The sequence below is a fragment of the Mastomys coucha genome, unplaced genomic scaffold (genome assembly GCF_008632895.1).
Source record: "Mastomys coucha isolate ucsf_1 unplaced genomic scaffold, UCSF_Mcou_1 pScaffold7, whole genome shotgun sequence".
Lineage (NCBI taxonomy): Eukaryota > Metazoa > Chordata > Mammalia > Rodentia > Muridae > Mastomys > Mastomys coucha.
In genome coordinates, this window is record NW_022196913.1 from 54,170,761 (window position 1) to 54,192,458 (window position 21,698).

Here is a 21,698-nt window from a genome sequence, read left to right on the forward strand (position 1 = left end):
GCAGGAGACTGACTTTCCTTGAAGTTTACGCCTCAGATACCGCCTTCACGCAAAGTGTGCGTGGCAGCTGAGCAAGGAACAGACTTATCACCCTCTGCTGCCTGACTGGATACAAAGTGACCAGCCGCCTCAAGCTCCTGCCTTCACGCCTTCTCCACCCTGAAGGACCGTAACCTCACATGGTAACTCCACTTCCATCCAAGTTTTTTGTCAGAACAAAGCAAAAAGTAACAAATACGGAAACCGTGGAGTAGGGCTATTGCTGCAGTAAACCTGACCATATGGTTCTTAGACCCTTGGACTGGGCCAGCAAGAGGAAAGCCCTAGGGTTCTCTGTGAAAACAGAGATTAATGGGCCATGAGAGAAACGGAGGAGGGCCTGGTTCATGAGGTCTCAGAGAGGTAAGAACTCTATGGACAACTGGGCTATAGGCCATGTGTGTGATATTCTGGCAAAGAATCTAGTTTTCAACCATGCTCTGCCCATGTCCCAAAACTTGAGTGAGGCTGAATTCAAAGGTAATAGCTAACTGTTTTGGTGGAGGATATTTCAAGGCAGAATAGCACTCAACCCATGGCTCAGCCACTGTTGGGTCTTCTCAGTCCACGTTACAGCAGAAACAGGAGCAGCAAGATATGAAGTGTGCAGCTCAGTGAGTAAAGTGAGGGAGTGAGTGTAAAGTCCCATGAGGCCTTGCTGGGAAAGCAGCTGTTGTTGTTAAAGACGTAATGCCCTCAAAGGGAGACCTCAGATCACCACCAGGACAACAGAGATAGTACCCAGAACTCAAGATTCCACCTATGAAAGGCTCCCACTTGTAGACGGCAGGTCCATTGGAAAGGAGAGAGCCTGGGTGTTAAATACCACTGAGGTTTCCTGCTTGAAAACAACCACCTAGAGCAGCGTTTCCTCTGATTCCACCACCCTGGCACACGTGTGCCACTTCAGCTGGGGTAGAAGGAGGAAGCCAGGCTACATCTGGAGCCAGAAGCAGAACTTAGTGCCGGTTTTATAGGCCTGCAAGACGCAAGAGTTTCACAGCTTGTAAGGCTTGTACTGTAATCCTAGAAAGCAGTGGAGGCCAGACACTGTGTGATGTGGTTGGATTTGAAAGTCCATTGTATAAAGCTGAGAAGGTAGAGCCTTGTGTGGCTCCCCCAGGATATTGGAGATGCCAGGGCAGTGAGAGGTGTCTTGAGGAAAGCTGCAGGTATGGAATGGACCTGAATGAAGACAGGCTGTGTGCTGCAGGAAGCAGAAGTGCAGGAGAGGGCCTGCCCAGGGCTGTTGGAACTCAGAGGATGGCACTGAAGCCCAGGTGCTGCATCAAGACTTGGTGTTTATCTGGCTGGGATACAGTTTTGCTTTGGTTCAATCTTACTGTGCTGTGCCTCTAATCCTCATTTTATTTGTGTATATGCATGTGCCTGTGCATGTGTGTGTTTAGAAACATGTAGATACCTACAGAGGCCAAAAGAGGGCATCAGATCTCTGGAGTTGAAGCTACAGGCATCTGTGAATTCCCGGTCATGGGTGCTGGAAACTGAACTATGGTCCTCTGTAAGAGCAGTAACTGTTGAGTCTCTTCCCATGCCCGAGTCCTCACTTTTGAAATGGGATTACTTACTCAGTACCATTGCATATTAGAAGTATATAATTTGTATTTTTTTTTTTTAATTTCAGAGAGGCTTGCAGTTAAAAGAGCATGAGACTCTCAGAGAGCCTTGTACTTACGTCTTGGGGAAAAAAATTGGATCTGTGAAGGGTTTGCAGATTTTTAGAGACGGACTAAGTGCATATTGCTGCATAAAATGAGCACAAGGCTTTCTAAGGTCAGAATGTTACCATTTAAAAGTGACATGCTTGCCAGGTGGTGGTGGCACACGCCTTTAATTCCAGCACTTGGGAGGCAGAGGCAGGCGGATTTCTGAGTTCGAGGCCAGCCTGGTCTACAGAGTGAGTTCCAGGACAGAGCCAGGGCTACACAGAGAAACCCTGTCTCGTAAAAAAAAAAAAAAAAAAAGTGACATGCTTGAGTGTCAAATTAATAAGGGGTGACTGAAATAGTTGTTGGTAGGTTGGTATTGTCAACCTGATAGGATCACAGTCACAAGAAGACAAAATTCTGGCCAAGTCATTAGGGTGTTTCAGAAAAGTTTAATTGAGAAGAGAAACCCCACCCTGAATGTGAACAGCAACATTCCATCGCTTAGGGTCCTGGGATGAGTAAAAAGGGGAAAGTGGGTGGGACGCCAGCATCCATCCCTCTGCTTCCTGACCATGGACAGAACCCAGCCAGCATCCATCCCTCTGCTTCCTGACCGTGGACAGAACCCAGCCAGCATCCATCCCTCCACTTCCTGACCGTGGACAGAACCCAGCCAGCTCTCCTGCATCCACAGGTTTCCTCACCATGATGGATCATACCCTCAAGCTGTGAGCCAAATAACCTCATTCTTCTGTAAGGTGCTTTTGTCTAAGATTTTTGTCACAGCAACGAGAAGAGTAACCTATACACCTTTGTGCTCAGGTAGCATCAAGAGCCCCCAAGCTGCAAACTGACTAGTCCTGGGGCAGGATGGGCAGAGGCACTCCCTAGGGGGCAGGATACACAGAAGCACCTCCTCAGGCTCTGACTCTTCAGAGGATGAGCACTTGGAATCCTTGAAAGGCAAGGGCCAGAACTGCTATGAGCAGGAGGAAGCAAAGGACAGCAAGAGGCTGAAGGCTTGTGGCTGTCCAAGTGTCCACCACACGGTGCACCTGGCCAAGGAAAGCCCCCCCCTTTGCTCCTTGTTCTGCCTGGGCCACCTTCAGCACTGCCCCATTCAGAACTGGGTGAGGGCTTTACTTGAGTAGGAGCTAGAAGGCCCCCCAACTCGTTCCTCCCTCTGTGGAGGTGCTCTGCAAGGCAGAGGGGTCTGCAAGCAATCCTGAGGCAGCCCATGCCCAGTGCTGGGGGCTCTCACATAGACTCAGCTGTGTTCTGGTTTTCTGACACCTCACCTGCACCCTGTCCACCTTATTTCACCTTACTTGTGTCCTGTCCATATCATCCCCGCCCCATCCACCTCACCTCTGCCCCATCCACCTCTTCCCTGCCCTATCCATTTCACCCTTGCCCTGTATACCTCACCTCTGCCCTGTCCACCTCACCTCTGCCATGTCCACCTCACTCCTGCCCCATCCACTTTACTTCTACCCCATCCTACCTGACCAAGACTCCCAGCCCAGGTCCCCATTTCACTTGAGGGCCCACCTCATCTCTGTGTCTCAATGTCACCTATAACTAGCACCCATTTCTGGCTCTAACCCTCCTCACCTCACCATGGAGTTGCCCCTCTTGCCTGCCCAGTTGTCCCCACACAGTGCTGAGCTGATGTTAGAGAGCTGGACTCCTCAAGGTCCGAACATCATCCCTGGTCTCTAAATTTCCTACTCCCTGAGAGGCAAACAGCCCTCTGGGTCCCATGACCTTTGTCACATCCCCACATCTTGAATGAGTGCACCCCTACCCCGCCATCAGCCTAGCTGCTCACCCACTACCTACAGCATTAGGGATGCAGAACTGCTCTGTAAGACAAGTGTGTGGCCTGTCTTCCATTTTGCCACCTTCGTCTACGTTCCTCTACTAGCCACCTGCCTTGAGGGGAGCCCTGCAAAGAGTGGGGTTGAAGGTTCCCAGGCTGTGCTCACTAGCTGACAGACAGCATTTATTTATACTGATGAGCATGGTACCTGCCCACAGAGGGGCCAGTCTGAAACCTCACAAACCTGCCACACAGGGATAAGGGTCAACTCCCCGCAGCCTCTGAGTGTCTCTGTTTAGGAATGGTGGGATAAGGAGGCTCTTGCTCCTTGCCCTTCATGGGCTCAGCAGGAGTAGTAATGCTTCAGGAGAGGGCACGTAGAAGTGAAGCCCAGAGAAGCACGTCATGGTCCAGGTCACACAGTGGATAGATGGACAAAGGCCAGGTCAAGCCAGACTACTCTGCCTTTTCCAGAGTGACGTCACACCAGGTTGGGCATGATCACCCCTGGACAGTACCCTTGTGCCTTCGAGGGCTGGTGTCATCATCACTCAGTCTGCTCCAGTGACATTTTGCTTTGTAGTGGTCATTCTCCATGCTCTCACCACAATGCTGGCGCCGGAGCCAGAAGCCTAATTCTTATCTAAGGCTTGCTGAGTGATCTTGGACCCATAGCTACTCTTCTCTGGGCCACTTGGTCCATCCTCAGTGGTCAGAGGAGTACTTCATCCCTTCACTCGGCTTCTAAGGTCACCCATAAAAGAACACAGGCCAATTACAGTAATGGGAAGGACAGTAAGGAGGCTCTGCTCATGGAGTGTCTGTGCTTGCTGGGGCCTGGGGCTGGGAGGTCTCTGGTCTGTCCCCAGCTGTGTCCCCACAACCTGCAGTGCTCAGAGCTTTCAGCCAGCGCTGCTGCAGCTCTATGGAGGAGGTGCTCAGCCACCAGGTCTGTGAGCCTTGGTGCAGCTTCCACACATACCCTGCCTCCAGCCCCTCCTCAGGGCCAGGCACTATTATAGTACAGCCAGAGAGTGGGATGCTATACAGCAGTCGGCCAGCCTGCAGGAAAGAGAGAGAGGGTCAGTAAGGCCTCCAGCTCATGCCAGTGGCCACCCAAGCAGGCCAACATGCCCAACCTTACACAGGGCAGCCTGTCACTAGAACAAGCTGTGCAACAGGCTCTCTCAAGTAGATGCTGGGAGGAGGCTCTTTTCATTTCAACAAACCTCACCAGAGGTCTTCCCTCTGATCCATGGCTTCCCTCAGAACCCTTGAGCCAGGGTAGGTGAGGCAAAATAGCCCTGTGACTTAGCAACGGAGCTGAGAGAGAAACGGCAAGGCTCAGCAGGGCCCCAAATGCATCTATCTGTCTAAGACGTATGAATGAATGAAGAAAGATGGGAATGGATGAATATGTGTGGGGAGGAGGGCCCAACCTCTGTGTCCCCGGCCTATGCCTGTTCTCACTTTGGCTGTCTTTGCACATTACAGGGACCTGTCTTCCACGAATGGGGAATAGGGTTATTCTGGGCATTAGGAGAAATTGAAGGCCAGGTCACATGGCTGGAAAGAGTCAAAGAAATGGCCCAGACCTGCTATGGGCACTTCAGGCTTGAGGCTCCAGACTGTGGCAGCAGAGCCCCTCTCACAGCATGTAGCCCTGGGCATGAACAAGGACAGGGACACTTACCTGGCTGCCTGCCAGCAGGTCTAGCACCTGGGGATCTGACTCAGGGATGGCTGCCCACACTTCACTCCAAGCCGTACCATCATCTGACAGATTCAGGGTACCACAGAGCAGGCTGGGCCGAGGATCTACAGAAGGAGGCTTCTGGAAACAGAAAAATAGGTCAGGGGTAGTCTTACCTGTAGTGATGTCTTTGTCCTTGGCTGAACCTGGGGCTGGACTAGGGCCCATGCTTGGAAGGTGGTAACTACTACAGAGATATAGTTGAGGTCTACATGCAGGCTGGGGACCCTTATATGGTTCTAAGGGTCACTGGGGGCCAATAGAACAGTGCATGTGATCTCAAGTAGGGTTTGGGGCTGGGCCCTCTTAGGAGAATAAGACCATCCCAGGTTAGGACAATGTTTAAAAGTATCAAGGGGAAACCTGGCATGATGATATGTGTTTATAATCTCAGCTTTCGGGAAGCTGAGGCAGGAGGACTGCAAGTCTCAGGCTGGCCTGGGCTATAAAGCAAGGCCATATACATATACGTATACATATACATGTACATATATATGTGTGTATGTATGTAGATGGATAGATAGATAGATAGATAGATAGACAGATAGATAGATAGGTACATAGATGAAATTCAACAGCAATTACAGAAATGTGGGTCACAGGGTGAAGGGACGAAGCACATTACAGCCTTCACTGCACTACCCCATTCACCACATACACATGCACACACACACACACACACACACTTTCCACATCACACACATGTGAACATACACTCCTCACATACAAATCCTACAGACCCTGCTTTTCTCTTCTTATGTGTCTTAGCACTATCAATGGAAACAAGATCCCTGAGCCACTAGAACATGGTTCTGACACATCCTGTTGGAGGTAGTTCCCCAAGACCCAGTAACTCTCCAAGGCCTTTTACCACACCCCCAGGACTCCCAGAATACACCTGAAGATTGAGAGTGGAGAGTGGATACACGTCAGCAGGTGGGGCCAGCAGGGCCTCGCCATCCAGGCTACTGTAGCCTCAAGTCCTTTACAGCCTATGCCCTTGATGTCCCTGGCAGATCTAGCAACCAGGGTGGCAGGAACTTGGGCATCAGACTCCCAGGAGACAACTACATGCATGCAGTGGAGACAAAGGAGAATGTAGTTTTCCTGGAAAACAGAGGCTTCCTGTTCTAAAGTGTCCCACTATTCCATAAAGGGACTGTGTCCTTTAAGAAGGAAGGCTGGGAAGCTGACCCCCCCGCCCCACATCATTTTTAACCCAGCACACAGACACACACAAGCAGATACACACACATACATACACAGACACACATGCAAACACAGACAGATACACACACAGACACACAGACAGATACACACATAGACACACACATAGACACACAAATATACAAGACATACACACAGACAGATACACACACAGACACAAAGACAGATACACACATATACACACACATATACAAGACACACAGACAGACAGACACACACACATACATACACAGACACACATGCAAACACAGATACACACACAGACACACAGACAGATACACACATATACAAGACACACAGACACAGACAGACAGACAGACACATACACACACAGGGCCCTGCCTGCCCTAAGGTGAAGGAGGTCCTCCATGGACCTCGATGCCTAGACTTGGAGCAGTTTTCTGTCTCACCTCCACTCAGACCCAGAATGGACCTACACAACTTTCTATCTAAACTCCTAGGTGCAAGTGGTTCCCAGGTGCTGACTAGTCCCTGAGATGTCTTTAGACATGCTCATGCTCCAAGTGTCTTGCCCTGATTCTAGGCCTGTGGACCACAATGAGATGTCCTCTGCATCTGTCCTGGTTCCAGGAACCAGGGACACTCATCTCTGTTCTCTGTCTGAGTTCAGCTGGGGCCTCAGAGCTGGGGCTGGGAGGGACCAGGGACACTCACCTCTGTTCTCTGTCTGAGCTCAGCTGGAGCCTCAGAGCTGGGGCTGGGAAGGACCAGGGACACTCACCTCTGTTCTCTGTCTGAGCTCAGCTGGGACCTCAGAGCTGGGGCTGGGAGGGACCAGGGACTCTTCCAGGAAACACTCTCGGCAGACACGGCTCTGCTTACTGTTCTCTGCCTTGAACTCTGAGCACTTCCTACAGATGACCTGCGAGACAAGACGGTACCTTTGACCATGCATCCTGATGAGGTCAGATGAGGAGGAAAGACCTGTACAGAGAGGGCAAAAATGCTTGTCCTGGGATGCTGGAAGCCCCATCTAAGGGCAGAGAGTGACTTTATTCTCCCTGAGTGCCCAGGGCCTGCTTACCTTACCTAGGTTTGAACCAGAGTTCAAAAGCCCTATACGTAAGCTGAAAAGAGCATGGCCCACTTACATAAGAAGACCATGACACTACCATCAAGAAAATGCACATCAAAACCATGGGGTATGACCCAGTCAGTAAAGTTTGCTGTTCAAGCATGAGGATCTGAATTCAGGTCCCTAAGACTCACACAAAAGCTGGATGTGGTGGCTCACCTCTACAGTCCTAGTGCTAAGAAGGCAGAGATGGGCAGATCCTAGGAGCTCAATGGCCAGCCAGCCTAGCTGAAATGATTTCTCAGCTGGAAGGGATGTTATCAGCATCAGAGCTGCCCAGAGAGTAACTTTTACTTTAGGGGAACAGTTTCTTGCTCAAGGGCATCTGCATCGAGGGGACAGTGTCTTGGTTTAAATGTGTAATGTTCCCCCACAAATGCTTCTCATATGTGAGAACATTTGGTGGCTGCTGCTGTCTTGGAAGACTGTAGAAAGCATTGCTAGAGGAAGTGAGTCCCTAGGGTAAGGCATGATGTTTGATAGCCTATCCCCACTTCTTGTTTCCTGACTGCAGATTCATCATGACCAGGTACCCCATGGTGCTGATTGCCATGGCTTTCCTGCCACAGTGGAATGTGCACCCTCAAAACTGCGAGTGAAAATAAAGCCTTCTCCTATTAAATTGATTCCTGTTAGGCGTTGAGGTCATGGCAATGAGAAAAGTAGCTAATGCTGACAGGATCTAGAGGCTGTGTGGCTCGCAGAGCCCACCAACTGTGCACAGAAATCTCAAGAAGTGCATGCCACCCTGCGCCCTGCTGCTCACCCATGAGGACCCGTGAAGACTCAGTGAGTGGTCAGCTGGCCCCTGTCGGATCTACTCCCTCTCCTCTGCTCCATGCTCACCTCTCCACACAGCTTGCAGCGATACCTCCTCTTGGTGATGGAGTTGAAGGTCTCGCCACAGCTCTTACATCCGGGCTTCTCTTTGTCACGTCTTGTTTTAGAGGATGACTTTCTGGACTCGATCTACAAGGAGGCAAGTGGCCATCATCAGCTTCAGAGTATGGGCACAAGATAAGCCCATGTGGGATGGAGAGCCACAGGTGTGGAGGGTTAGCTAAGGATCCTGCAAGTGGCCACGCATGCCCGGAGCAAAACTGGACAATGCAGAGGGGAAGAGGCAGCTGCACCCCCTTCCTAGCCCTTCTCCTAGGGACACCCCAGTGCATCATGCATCACGTCTGACGTAAGGTTCCAAGAGGGCAAGACAGCTTGGCTAGTGGCTTTATCTGATGTGTCTAAGAAAATATCCTTGTGAAGTGAAGCTGGGGGGGAGGGGAAGAGGTGTGGACAGGAGTCTGCATGGATGGCATCTGCTGCCAGGGACTGGGGTATCCCTGACTGCAGCCCAGAATGATCATGTGGCCCCTAGATCCTGAGTGTCGCCCTTCACCCTGCCACATGCCTATACTGTGTTGGATACTTGGGGACTGGCTCACCACATGCATAAACATACATGCTCATGTGGCAGTCATGCAGAAGCATCCTAGAGGACGTGTGAGAAAAACCAAGCCAGCTGAGGCTGTGTTCAACTTTGACCTCTTGCTGTGTCTCCTGCAGCACTGCCTTCTTCCAGTTTGTGAGTCCTTCCTCCAAGGACCAAGGTGGGAGATGGCCTTGACCTCCCTCTGCCATGCATCTTGTCTTCAGGTCCACCATCAGGGCTTTGTGAGCAGTGGGCAGAAGGCAGGCATTCCAGACCTGACATCCAAAGCTCCACTCCCAAGGGCTCTGAGTCTTCCTGAATCTGGAAATGCACCCCTCACCTAGACTCAGGAACCCCCAGTCCTATATAAGACTTTCCAATTGTGGCCTCCTCTCAGTACTGCTGAGAGGTCCAAGTGTTCATTGAGACAGAGAGGGTGGGAGGGTTTAGTGCAAGAAGGAAAAAAAAAAAAAACAGCTGAAAGAAGACAGGAGAGAGGAAGATGCCCATCTTCAGGTCTGCCATAGCCCCACAGCCTCCACCCTCTGGCCCACAGCCTCCACCCTCTGGCCCACCTTCTGATGTCCATGCCCCCTTTTTCTTGTGAGGAATCTAAATGTCAAAGTGGAGGAATTAATCACTGGCCAGATAGCCCTGACATGTGATGGCTCTCAGGGACCCCAGCTGTTATTCCTACAAGGTAGTTGAGAATGCAGGAGGCTCCAGGGGTCAGCAGGGCACCCCTGGGACAGTGGGACATTTGGGGATAGAGGAACGCCTGAGATGACCTAGGGTGGCCAGGAACTTAGGCCCTTGGACCAATGGGGCTCAGACAAAGGGAAGGTCCTGAGGCCAAGACCTTTAAGACTGGCTGGGGCCGGTGTCATGTATTCCCCCAGCTTCTTTCATTTAGTAAGCTTCATTTGATCAGGACAGAGTTGCCCATCTCTGTGCTCAGACAGGAGCTTCCATCTCATATTGCTCCCATGATGCTGAGGTCCACTGTGGCCCACCCTTCCTGTGACTTGATCTCCAACCATGCCATCCACAACACAAGAGGCCTGGTTAGATATGCAGGTCACAGATGATCAGATAGTGAAGGCTCGAGGACACACAAGAACATCTATAGCATGCCAACATCAACCCGGAAGCTGTTCTCCACTGAGGGTCAACACAGTGAGTTCCTCCTGAATCTCTGCTTTGGCAGGCACAGAGTGGGGCCTTATGAAGAAAAGGAAGTTCTGGTATCACGGGGGAGCAATTGCCTTGTGGGCGGCCAGTGCTTTGATAGCATCTTGGATGGGTCTGTGTGTCGCTCAGAGTACATCTGGAGCTCTGGGGCAGGAATTTCAGATTTGTGTGTGTGTGTGTGTGTGTGTGTGTGTGTGTGTGTGTATGAGAGAGAGAGAGAGAGAGAGAGAGAGAGAGAGAGAGAGAGAGAGAGAGAGAGAGAGTGTGTGTGTGTGTGTGTACACTTCAGTTAAGAGCAAATGGATTTTTACTCCTTTTGTTTATTTGTTTGTTTTTTCCAGACAGGGTTTCTCTTGTGTAGCCCTGGCTGTCCTGGAACTTATTCTGTAGACCAGGCTGGCCTCAAACTCACAAGTTCATCTGCCTCTGCCTCCCAAGGGCTGGGATTAAAGGCACGTGCCACCACCACCACCACCACCTGGCATTGATTTTTTTACTCTTAACAGAATGAGGAAGCCTTTGAATTCTGCAAGGATGCTTGCAAAATTTCCTGGATGCGGTTTGGCTTCTCTTAGGAAAGAAGGGGCTGACAGACACTTAGACACAGGACACAAACCCAGCACATTGAAGGGGTTCGTTTCCTCTCTAGACATGCTAAGAAGCAGCATAAACCTGGCACCCATGGCCAAACTCTTCTGATTAAAAATGAAACCTTGTTTTTGAGCAGTGTGAAGGTTTCCTCTGTAGTGTGCCCTATCATGACACTCAGTGCAGGTCCACAGATGACTCTGAACCATCCTGAGCTCACTGAAATCTCAGTTCAGCCTAGCTCTGCTCAGGCAAAGCATCAACAGGGAAGCACATGGCCACACTCCACTGGATTATCTGTTGTTGTGGATCTGTTTGTTAGAGGGAGGGCAGGCCCCACCTTGGTTTGGTAAGGGAAAAGGAAGAAGGACACCAGAACTGGACACTGGGCTGCTGTGGGGTGAATGTTGTCAACCTTTGAGAGGCTGTTTCCTCTCAAAGCAGAAGCAGGAAAAAAAGAGAGAGGGACAGACCATGTCCATGGGACCCAGCAGGTCTAGTGAACATATTCTAATCAAGGCAGGCCCTGGGTATGGTTTGAGGCCTTGACTCTGGAGCTCCCAGCTGTCTCTTCCCAATCAAAGGAGATGGGAAGCCAGCAAGAGCAGCCTGCATTAGGTTACCATAGAGCTTCCCCATCTCTCTCTCCCAGAGGACAGTAAGGTTAGGGTATGCATATCTGGCTTCAACCCAAAGCAAACTCCACTTCCCTCCAGCTTCATCCTCCTAATCTTGGCACTGACCTCCACTTAGCCTGAGCTGTGAGACATCTCACTTATAGGCACCACTGCTAATGCCCTTGAGGCAGTTCTGGATACCACTGATCCTTTAAAATGTCTCCATCCCTACTCTGAATCCTTGCCTGCCTGCAACTCCAGGAGCATGAGGATTCCCTCACCAGGACCTGTGGGCTCAGTCCCAGCGATTGCATGAACAAAGGACTAGTTTTCCTGGGTCTGGGTGCCCTAGCCATCAGCTGGTTATAAGCAACGTGTCCATAGGTCCATCCTAGGGCCTGGACAGAGCAGAACCAGAGTCCAAGGTATCATGAGTGAAATGGTCATGGATACCCTCCCTGGCTGAAAGATGTGGGGCTGGCTTGGGAGTGTTTCAGACTGTGTGTTCGTTCATGAGCTGCTCAGTCTGACTTGACCAGGAGGCATGCATTCCCCTGGAAGGTCAACTGTGGTGTAGCCACAACCCATAAGCATCAGGAAAAAGACAGTCAGAATTGTATGGGTCTGGCTAAGGCCAACTGCATACATCTACATTAGCAACTCAGAAGGTTGACACTAGGTTATGTGGTGTGTGATTGAAAGGCATTTATGAGGGACCCTGGGACAAGCCATGGGGCTTCCTGGATGTAGGCAGAGCTGACAGTCAGTCCAAAGGCCCGGGCCTGGTAGAGCCAGGAGAGGCCAGTAGGTGGCAGGAAGCAGGCACAAGCAGACTGGTGCAGGAGCCACTGGGGTGTCTGGATGCAGCCCGTCTAGACTTCCTGCCTTCCACTTTCAACAAAGTTCACCCTTACGGTGACTGTCTGCTCTGGAGGGGTCAGACAGCAGCAACATTCCAATTAGGGTCTCTCTCCTCTTGCTCAGTTCCTCTTTATTCTGGGGTCCCCTTCTTTTCCCATCATACCCCTGAAATGTTTCAGCCCTCCCTCGGGCCTCACAAGCATTCTCAAAGTTGCCTGACAAATGGCCAGCCTGAACTCACACTATCGAGGGATTTGGGGAAGCTGTGGTCATAAGGAAGGGAAATAGCAATATATTCAGGCCCACCCTGACAGGCCCTGGCCTCATACAATGTCACACCAGCCCTTCTCTGTTCTCTATCTCAGGTGTCTCCACCCACAGCCTGTCTCTTGCTTGCTTCAAGGCAGCTCATCAGACTGACCTGAACCTATGTCCTCCTCTTTATGGGAACGAAAACCCAACAGTCATAACCTAACAAAACCATATTCTCAGAGCTGCAGGGCTGAGTCACCGGCTGTTCTGAGCCCCACTCAGGTGGCTCTTTCCTGTCTCCAATGCAAGGAGATCTGAGCTCTGCATGAACAACTGAAAGGCAGAGATCAGAGCAAAGAGACAGAAGCAGAGAAGGGTCCTGGGAGACAGAGTCCGCGTGTGACAGAGAGACGTAGAGACAGAATGAGAGACAAAGAAAAAAAGAGGGGAGGTAAGGAGCAGGCACCCTGGAGGGGAGGCAGGTGAGCAGGAAAGAATGCAGCACTGTGCCCCAGGTCAGTGTCAATAGACCCAGGGAGAAGAGCCTATGTCCAGGATGAGCTGGAGACCCTTGTCACTCTCCCTAACTCAGTAGTTCATCCAGGACCTAGCAAGATGCCAGGCAGTATTATCATTCCAGGCTGTTAGTGAAGCTATGGCCCAGAGTTGTCCCAACGACTGTTGCCACAGGTGCTTGTGAATGCCAAGCACCAAAGTGATGATGTGGCTCAGTTTGGGGTACACAGCAAGCACAGGCATGTGCCTCGGACTATTAGACATCCCCAAATTAAAATAAAGACATCCCCTCAAGTTCCCACGATCAGTCCTTAGCAGCCAGGCACGTGGTTAACCCAGCTGCTGGGCCCTGAGAACACAGAGAGAAAGAGGCGCAGAGTCCCAGCTTTCTGAAAACCTGCTCAGTGTGAGGGATGAACCTGTGTTCATGTTGCTGCCACTCAGAGCTGGCACCTCTTTACTGCCAGGTGAAATTTACACACAGCAAGCTCCTAAGTATTCACACAGAGATCAGATGATACACATGGTTGTGCACTGCCCATCAATAGGCTCCCTGGTGGCCCCCACCTCTGTTACTCAAGTCACCAGTACCTGACCTCAGAACAGCCTCATATCTGCATTCCTAGGCCTCAAGAACACTGGAGAGGGCAAGCCGACTCCTGGATCCTCACCCTCCAGCCTGCCTTGTTCTCATCGTCCCAAGCACCTCTTACTTACTCCTGCTAATCCCTGGATGTGGATCACTCACCCCAGAAGCACCCCCATTGCTGTCGGCTACCCCCACAGGTTCCACAGAGCTGGCACTCAGGACCTGGAAGAGAATAGGGATTGAGGGTGAGGTGGTTTCCCAGTCGCACCTCACACTCTGGGTAGCAGAAGATCATTTTCTCCACCTATCATCCTGTGCATCGAGAGGTAGTGCCCATGAGACAACTGGTCTAATAAATGCTGGGACTCTGGGAGCCATGCCAGAACTGAAGGCACCTGGGTGTCATAAGGTGAGGCTGACTTGGCCCACCCTAATCCGGATTCTGAAAAGCACACATACTGGCAGGTTGAGGTGGTGGTCCCATGGGTGCTCTATTCATCCTTGTGGTCTGTGTAGACAGTCTGCAGGGTTTCTAATGCCCCATGCTTGGCTAACTAACAACTACCCGCTCTGCACCCTCAGTCTCTAAGTCATTTGCCCTCAGGGAGCTCGCAGGATCCTTCCTTCGAAGAATGCTAACTTTTCTCCAAAAATACATCCAGGAAGCAGAAAAATGGGAGCAAACCATCAGGAATAGGCAGACCCTCTGAGGACAGGAGGCCAGGCAGCTGCAGGTGGGTACAGACTGAGGTGTTAAGGTGTGCCAGCTGCTCCCTCCCTCCAGATGCACCTGGTGAGGGTGAGCAAAGCAGCCAACAGAGGTGGAAGGAGTGTGTGTAGCTGGGAGGTAGGGCACACTGTTGGTTCCTGTCACAGTGTAAGAAGGGCACCATAACCTCAGGATGTCACCGTGCCACAGCGGCCTGGGAGTGTCACAGAGCCCCCCGAGCCTCGGGTTCTGTAGGAGGGAGATAAGGTCCCTCAATGCTCATGGCTGCCTTGCTGAAGGTACAGAGATGACGAAGAGCACTAAAGGGACGCTTCCTCTACACGGAGGCTAGCCTGCAAGGTCTGTCAGGTGCCAGTGAAGATCAATATGGGGCCAGCAGGGAACTGTTCGTTCGAGGTGTTTGCATCATACCCCTAGGCCTCCCTCCCTGGCCAACAGCCGACTCCCACTTCCCCCTGTCCCAGGCTGCTGACTCACAGGCTGGTCTGGAGACAGGCTGGGCTCCTCATTCTGGCTACAGGCACCACCGAAGGCCCTGAAGGTCTCACTCTTCTGTTTGTGCTTCTCCACGGTGGCCTGAATTACCTGGATACACAACAAAGCCACAGGGCCGTCAGAGAGCCAGGGAAGGACATTGAAAGCTCAGAGTCCAAGTATCCACAGAGCACCCCTGACCATTTTATCCTGACTCTCTGCCTTGGATCCAACATGACCAAAGAGACTAATTCCAGAAAGATAACACCTAGCCCAAGGCCCGTCATGGCCCTTTCCTGTTCCTTACCTGTGGAGAAGGAACACGTAAATGTATTGAAAGAAAGCAAGTAAGTGTATTGAAAGGCTTGTGGAACCTGAAAAGCATGCAGGAAGGCACCATGGTCACTGCCTCCCTTGAGACATGAAGGCCGGCAGTGCTAGTGTTAGGGAAAAGTTCCTGGTTCACATGGTCCCATATGAAATGGCCATACTACAATCACATTAGGATGTAAGCCATACTCGGTGATGCGAATCTGAGTCCCAGCCTTCAAGATACCAAAGCAGGAGGGTTGATGGTTCAAGGCTAGTGTCAGTTACTAGCAAAACCCTAATCTCAAAAGCACAAGAGCTGTGGATATAGCGCAGCAGCAGAGAACTTGCTGGAGAGGCCCCCAGACTCTAGGTTTGATCCACAGGAGGGAGAGACAGAGAGAACAAACTTGAGAAGCTTCACCTGAATCCATTCTTTCTTCTCTTCTTCTGTCCTACAAAGACAAAATCAGTATCTCAGCAATCCATCCTTGGATACCCCTGTGTGCCTCCCTAGCCACTCGCTGCCTTGGAGCTGCAGCTCCAGGCTGGAAAGGTAGTGTTCAGAACATGTGTGACCCAACTAGGGCCAGGCTCACCTTGCAGATCAACATCACCCTGGACCCTGGCAGGAGATTAAAAAGCTCTCACACCATAGGTGGAATGTGACCGATTTCCTACACACAGCCAATGAGAGTTCAAGCTTAGAGGATAATGTGACCTGACAGAGCAGACATACCACATGCTGACCAGGAGCTCCCCTCAGAAGTACCTCTCGGGCCGGAGAGATGGCTCAGCAGTTAAGAGCACTGACTGCTCTACCAGAGGTCTTGAGTTCAAAATCCCAGCAACCACAGGGTGGCTCACAACCATCTGTAATGAGATCTGATGCCCTCTTCTGGTGTGTCTGAAGACAGTTACAGTGTACTTACATATAATAAGTAAATAATTTTTTTTTAAAAGTACATCTCACAGGGGCAGAAGAAGCCTAAGCACGGGGACCGTTCACATCACAGTTTGCAGAAATGAGACTCAGGTTGTCAGCATGGGACCCTGGGATGACTTTCCAGATTTTCTGTGTAGCCCTGGCTGTCCTGGAACTCACTCTGTAGACCAGGCTAGTCTCAAACTCAGAAATCCACCTGCCTCTGCCTCCTAAGTGCTAGGAGTGGGTGTGCCACCACACCCACCCCCTTGTTAATAATTTAAGAAAATTACAGTTTATTTAACTTATGTTGTATCTATGTAGGGTGTAAGTGGCATCCACAGAAGTCAGAGGGCAACTCCCAGGAGATGACTTTTTCTTTCTACCATGTGCTACCAAAGGATGGCACTCACGATACCAGGCCTGGCAACAGGTTCTTCTGCCCACTAAACCGTCTCATTGGTTGCAGTTAATAATTTTGGTGGGGATCATGCTGTTCTGAGAAATATGTATGATTATAGGATGAGTCCTGACACGCTGACTGAAGGTGAAGGACTGATGTCCTGGCTGTTTTTTTCTCGAATTGATACAAGGGGGATTAGCTAGGAAGAGGAACATTAGTTGAGGGACTGCCTCCATCAGATTGGCCTGTAGACAAGTCTATGAGGCATTTTCTTGATTAATGACTGATGTGGCAGGAGCCAGTTTACCGTGGGTGGTGCCACCCCTTGGCAGGCAGTCTTGGGTCCTATAAGAAGCAAGCTGAGCAAGCCATGGGGAACAAGGCAGTAGTCAGGTTCCAGTATTTCAATTCCTGCTTCCAGGTTCCTGCCCTGACTTCCTTCAGTGGTGGATGTGACCTGGAAGTGTAAGTGACATGAACCCTTTCTCCTTAAGTTGATTTTAGTCACGGCATTTTAGCATAGCAATAGAAACCCTAACCAAGACACGTGCTATTTGTAATAGTCACGTTTGAGCATGTGTGTATACATGTTCGTGTGTGTACATGTGAGTAGAGGACAGAGTTTGATATTGTGTGTCTTCCTTAATCACTGTTCACCTCACTTTTTGATACAGGACTTCTTAGTGAACTTGGGGTTCATTCATTCTACTAGGCTGGCTAGAGAGTAAGCCTCGGGGACATGCCTGCTCCACCTCCACAGCAGTGGGATTACAATCACACACTGCTATGTCTGGCTTTTTATGTGAGCGCTGGGTATCTGAATTCAGGTCCTCATGCCATGTGCCAAGCACTTTACCCACTGAGACATCTTCCCATCTTTGTGCATGTGATTCACACATGCACACATGCTGAACATATTGAAAGGTTATTGCATTCATTAAAGGAGTTATGCACTACAGTCTCAGGTCAAAGATGTTCCCACAGCTGCAGCTGCTAGTGCCACACCGAGTCTGAAGCTCCAGGGACCTTTTCCTTCCTGTTATGATGAATGTGGGGGCTGCATTTGGTTTCACAACATCTTGCACCTGTAGAACACAGAACACAGAACAGAGCAAATGAATACAAATCACCATGTTAGTTGTTCTTTAACACACACCTAAGCTCTGTGAATCAGGTACTATTTATTTATTTATTTATTTATTTATTATCCTGTGGAAGTATCAGAGTGACTTTACAGGCTCTCAGGAGAAGAGTGGACCACTGGTCTTGCCCATACAGAGCTGGGCCTCAGGCTCTGTGTTTAGACTGCTGCTTGGCAAATATACCTGCCCATTAGGGCTCCTTTAGTAGTCGTCCCCAGTCAGCTCTGGCCCAGGTTTTCCCTTCCAGCACAGCCACACCCCTTGGGAGAAATGAAGATCTTATAAGATGCTTGACTCTGTCCCTTAACAGGTGCTTGAGCCCACATGGGCATGAGTGTGGTGAGTTTAAAGGTATGCACCTAGACAGAGTTGATGGAGTAGGGTCATGTCCTTGTAGGCTCTCAGATTTAACCCTCTTCCATCAGCATAAAACCACAGGCCAGACGAGTAGGCCCACACTCCATTCTGAATTAATGATCTGAGTTTCACTTCTAGATCTTTAACTGGGTCTTAAGTCCTGTCCTCATGAAGTGACAGCCTACCTTGTGTCTATGTCACTTCCATGGCTGTGAACTTTAGTCCCAGCCTCCTGTTCCCTTCAACCTGAGATCATCAGGAACATTGGAGAAGGTATACTCCAAGACCATGGGGAAAACTGCCCACTCAAGGCTAGTATACCAGGACCAAGATGCTGTCTCCAAAACCTCTGAGCCACAGAGGTGGCCTTCAAAGTTATGCCTGATTGTACCCCCTTCCAAGGCATAAGGAGGGGAGAGAGGGACGTACCCACCTGGAGATCAGAGATGTCCATTTTCTCCCGTACACTAAACTTCTGGCCCATGAGCCTTAGTTTGGGTACACAATAGAGCATCACATTGTTGAACTGTAAGAAAGATGTCATGAGGAGTGGTGCCATAGGGACCCATATAAGCTTTATTTAATGTCATAAAGTAAAATATATTTTTAAAAAGATGCACATACACTTTTAAGCACAATACTCAAGAGGCATATTCTGAGCCTATAATGGATAACAATGGTCCCACTAGACACCAGAGACTAATGAACGAAGCCCAGATCCAGGAAAGGGTTATGTCTCTTGGAGTTGTTGGCCACTGAGATCCTATAAACACCAAATAGTACAGGCTACTACTAATGCTCTTGTTTACCCTCCAGAACTTGTGATAAAATGTTACTGCTGCAAACACTACATACTTAGTCTCCATATAGAATGTGGAGAAATCAAGTCAGAACTGACCTGAAAGCTTCAACCCCACTGGATAGCTTCTATAGTGCTGAAAGGTGCTATGTACTTTACCAGAGGAGAGACATAAGCATAAATCATACCCAGATGTGAATCCTATAAGTTACAATAACAACTGGCCCAGCAAGATATGTCCACTGGTACAACAGAGGCATGAATGTCATGGGAGTGACCAATCACTTTCTGATTGGATTTAAGGCCCATTTCACAAGATGAAACCCATACCTAGTGTTATTATTCTGCCAAGAGATTGGCTAGGTATGTCATAGGCTCTAGGTTTAAAAAGGAAACTTGCAGGGTTGGAGAGATGACTCTGCAGTTTAGAGCACTGACAGTTCTTCCAGAAGTCCTGAGTTCAATTTCCAGCAACCACATGGTGGCTCACAACCATCTGTAATGGGATCTGATGCCCCTTTTGGATGTATCTGAAGACAGCTACATTATACTCATATACATAAAAAATTAAAAAATTAAACATATCCTAGGTGTGTGGATGTGAAAAAAAAGGAAACTTGCAAAGATATAGCTACTTATTCAAGTAGAGGCTGGCCTATGAGTGTAAGGTATTGATAGGGTGTTTGCCTGGCAAATGTAAGGCCTTGGGAAGAACCAAGAAGAGGAGGAAGAGGAGAAAGGAGAAGAAGAGGAGGAGGTATGGAGAGAAGCTATAGAAAAAGAACTGTGTCTCTTCTTGTATGTAAGGTATTTGACTGGATCTCCCACTATAATTCCTTCCTATCTTTCCCCTCCCTCTAAACCAGAGCACGATTCTGGGGGGACAGTTGAGATCTTGATGTTTGGCTACAATTCTTTATAGTTTGGTTGCTTAATTGCAATCAAGGTAGATGAAAAAGAATAGAAATGCTGGATATATGGAACATAAATATTAGCTGCTTGCAGAAATCAGGACAGAGGCATTAGCAAGAGATAGCCCCCCCCCCCAAAAAAAAAACTATCTGGAAGGCTACAGAAGAATCTCCTCCTTGGGCTTCTGAATCTTTCCAGTACTATGCAGTGTCTGAGAAGACAGATGAGGGAATTCTGTGCCTGGGATGGCTGCCTGACTCACCAGGAAAAGGTGTCGGTCCTGAGTGGTGCCATTCTTGGCTGATAACTTCTGGATGTTGCCCTCCTTGATCAGCTCATTGGCTGGGTTAACAATGTCCTCTTCCCCACCTAGCTGCTCATACACCTCTAAGAGCTTGTGCATTTTCTCCTGCAAGAGATACAAAGATCAGATGGTTGCAAGGCCACAAGACCGAGGAAACTGCTGTGAGCCCAGGGGTGAGCAAAGCCATGCTCTGCAACTGTGACCCAGAGTCCACTGTAGCAATGAAATCACTGCCAGTGAAAAGGGAGGAAAACATAGGGGGACATTTGAGCTGGGTATGAAAGGGTGACTAGAAGCTCACCATTCAGAAACTAATACGTCACAGACCTCTGTTGCTATGTGCTAGGGACTGTTCCACACCATTCAGATTTTAATTATTTAATTCTGACACGTACTCTATGAAGTAAATGGCATGGTTATCCCCAATTTATAGACAAGGAAACTGAGGCATGCAGGAGTCAGTTGAGTCACTATGACTCAGACTAGGCCAATCTACATGTTACTTTCCCCAGGCCTGTTTGGGGAATCATAATGCCCAAGGTACAATGGGAACAAGGTTAGCAGGTCATGGCTCTACCTCTTGGTTAGAATTTAACACTTTTCAAAGTAGAACCGAGCCTGTAGAGACTTTGACAATAGCAACATGGGCTAGGGCAGGACCTACTAGCCCTCAGGTGTCCTGTCCTTTGAGTGGTGATTTCTACTTGTGTACCTAAAAGCAGGCAAGTCAGGCTGGCTCTTCTTTGTATGGATGCCATAGATGCTAGTGTACGAAACAGCATAGGATGCATGGCACCCTTGAGGGTGGAGAAGAATCCATGACCTTGCAGGAGCTGGCAGATATATACAGGAGTCAGGTGTCATTGTGGCATGTCCCTGGATGGTGGGGTATGCATCTGGCTTGCATTAGGAAGGTGGGCATAAACCTACCTGGTTTGTACAGAGAGGCACTTGTTCTTACTAGTGGGTATTAAGATATGCACCTGGCATGTCTTGGGGAGACTGGTATATATGTGCTCACTGATGGGGTGGGCCCACCTGGAATCAGGGGTGAAGGTACTTGCTCCTATGCTCCTGTCCCTCACTCTCACTGCATGTTCTTGGCTTCCCTACAGCAGCCTGAACTCACCATCTTCCTAATGGCAGCATTGGAGTGGTCAGCAGCTGTGGAGATGAGCTCCAGGGACCCTGTGTGAGGAGAACTGAGTGAGTCTGGGCACCTGGTAATGCCGCAACTTCCTACTGGAGAGGCTGACACTGATGATGTCGTGGCTTCCAGTGGAGACCTTGTTCCTGCACTTGGCCTTTCTCAGGGTGCCAGACTGCTCCAGAGGTCTGGCACGGAGAAGGGACAAGCCCCAGAGCCATTTGCTGAGCCTGTTGGGGCTGACACCAAGTGAGATCCCCAACTCTCTTACACAGTACCCAGGCCCATGCTGCCCACCTGAAATAGAAACACCCTCATTGAGGGGCCCATTGCTGGGCCTAAGCTCTGGATGGAGCCAGTGTTTGGCAGTGCCTTCCCCACATAGCATCCTCCCATCTGAGAGGAAAAGACTAAATCACTTTCCTAGTTATTAATCTCTCTGCCTCTATCTCTCTGTGTCTTTCTGTGTGTGTCTCTGTGTCTGTCTGTCTGTCTGTCTGTCTGTCTGTCTCTGTGCCTGTCGGTCTGTCTCTGTGTCTGTCTGTC

The 21,698-nt window shown here is 49.8% G+C and overlaps 1 protein-coding gene across 6 annotated transcripts in view; it reads right to left on the reverse strand.

Moving 5' to 3' along the window:
• Positions 1-2,138: 2,138 nt before the first annotated feature.
• Fgd3 (FYVE, RhoGEF and PH domain containing 3) overlaps positions 2,139-21,698 on the reverse strand; it is a 59,805-nt gene continuing 40,245 nt past the window's right edge. For 5 of the 6 annotated variants that reach the window (XM_031358469.1, XM_031358467.1, XM_031358471.1 and 2 more), the window contains 11 exons: positions 21,135-21,193; positions 19,964-20,110; positions 18,424-18,516; positions 17,497-17,576; positions 15,588-15,618; positions 14,858-14,965; positions 13,810-13,872; positions 8,454-8,576; positions 7,254-7,394; positions 5,225-5,365; positions 2,139-4,593 (listed from right to left, as the gene is read on the reverse strand). In XM_031358469.1, the coding sequence (XP_031214329.1) occupies positions 4,342-4,593; positions 5,225-5,365; positions 7,254-7,394; positions 8,454-8,576; positions 13,810-13,872; positions 14,858-14,965; positions 15,588-15,618; positions 17,497-17,576; positions 18,424-18,516; positions 19,964-20,110; positions 21,135-21,193 (1,238 nt within the window). In that variant the 3' untranslated portion in view covers positions 2,139-4,341. Of the gene's footprint in view, positions 4,594-5,224; positions 5,366-7,253; positions 7,457-8,453; positions 8,577-13,809; positions 13,873-14,857; positions 14,966-15,587; positions 15,619-17,496; positions 17,577-18,423; positions 18,517-19,963; positions 20,111-21,134; positions 21,194-21,698 lie in introns of those variants that run through there. The other variant, XM_031358473.1, reaches the window with a different exon arrangement.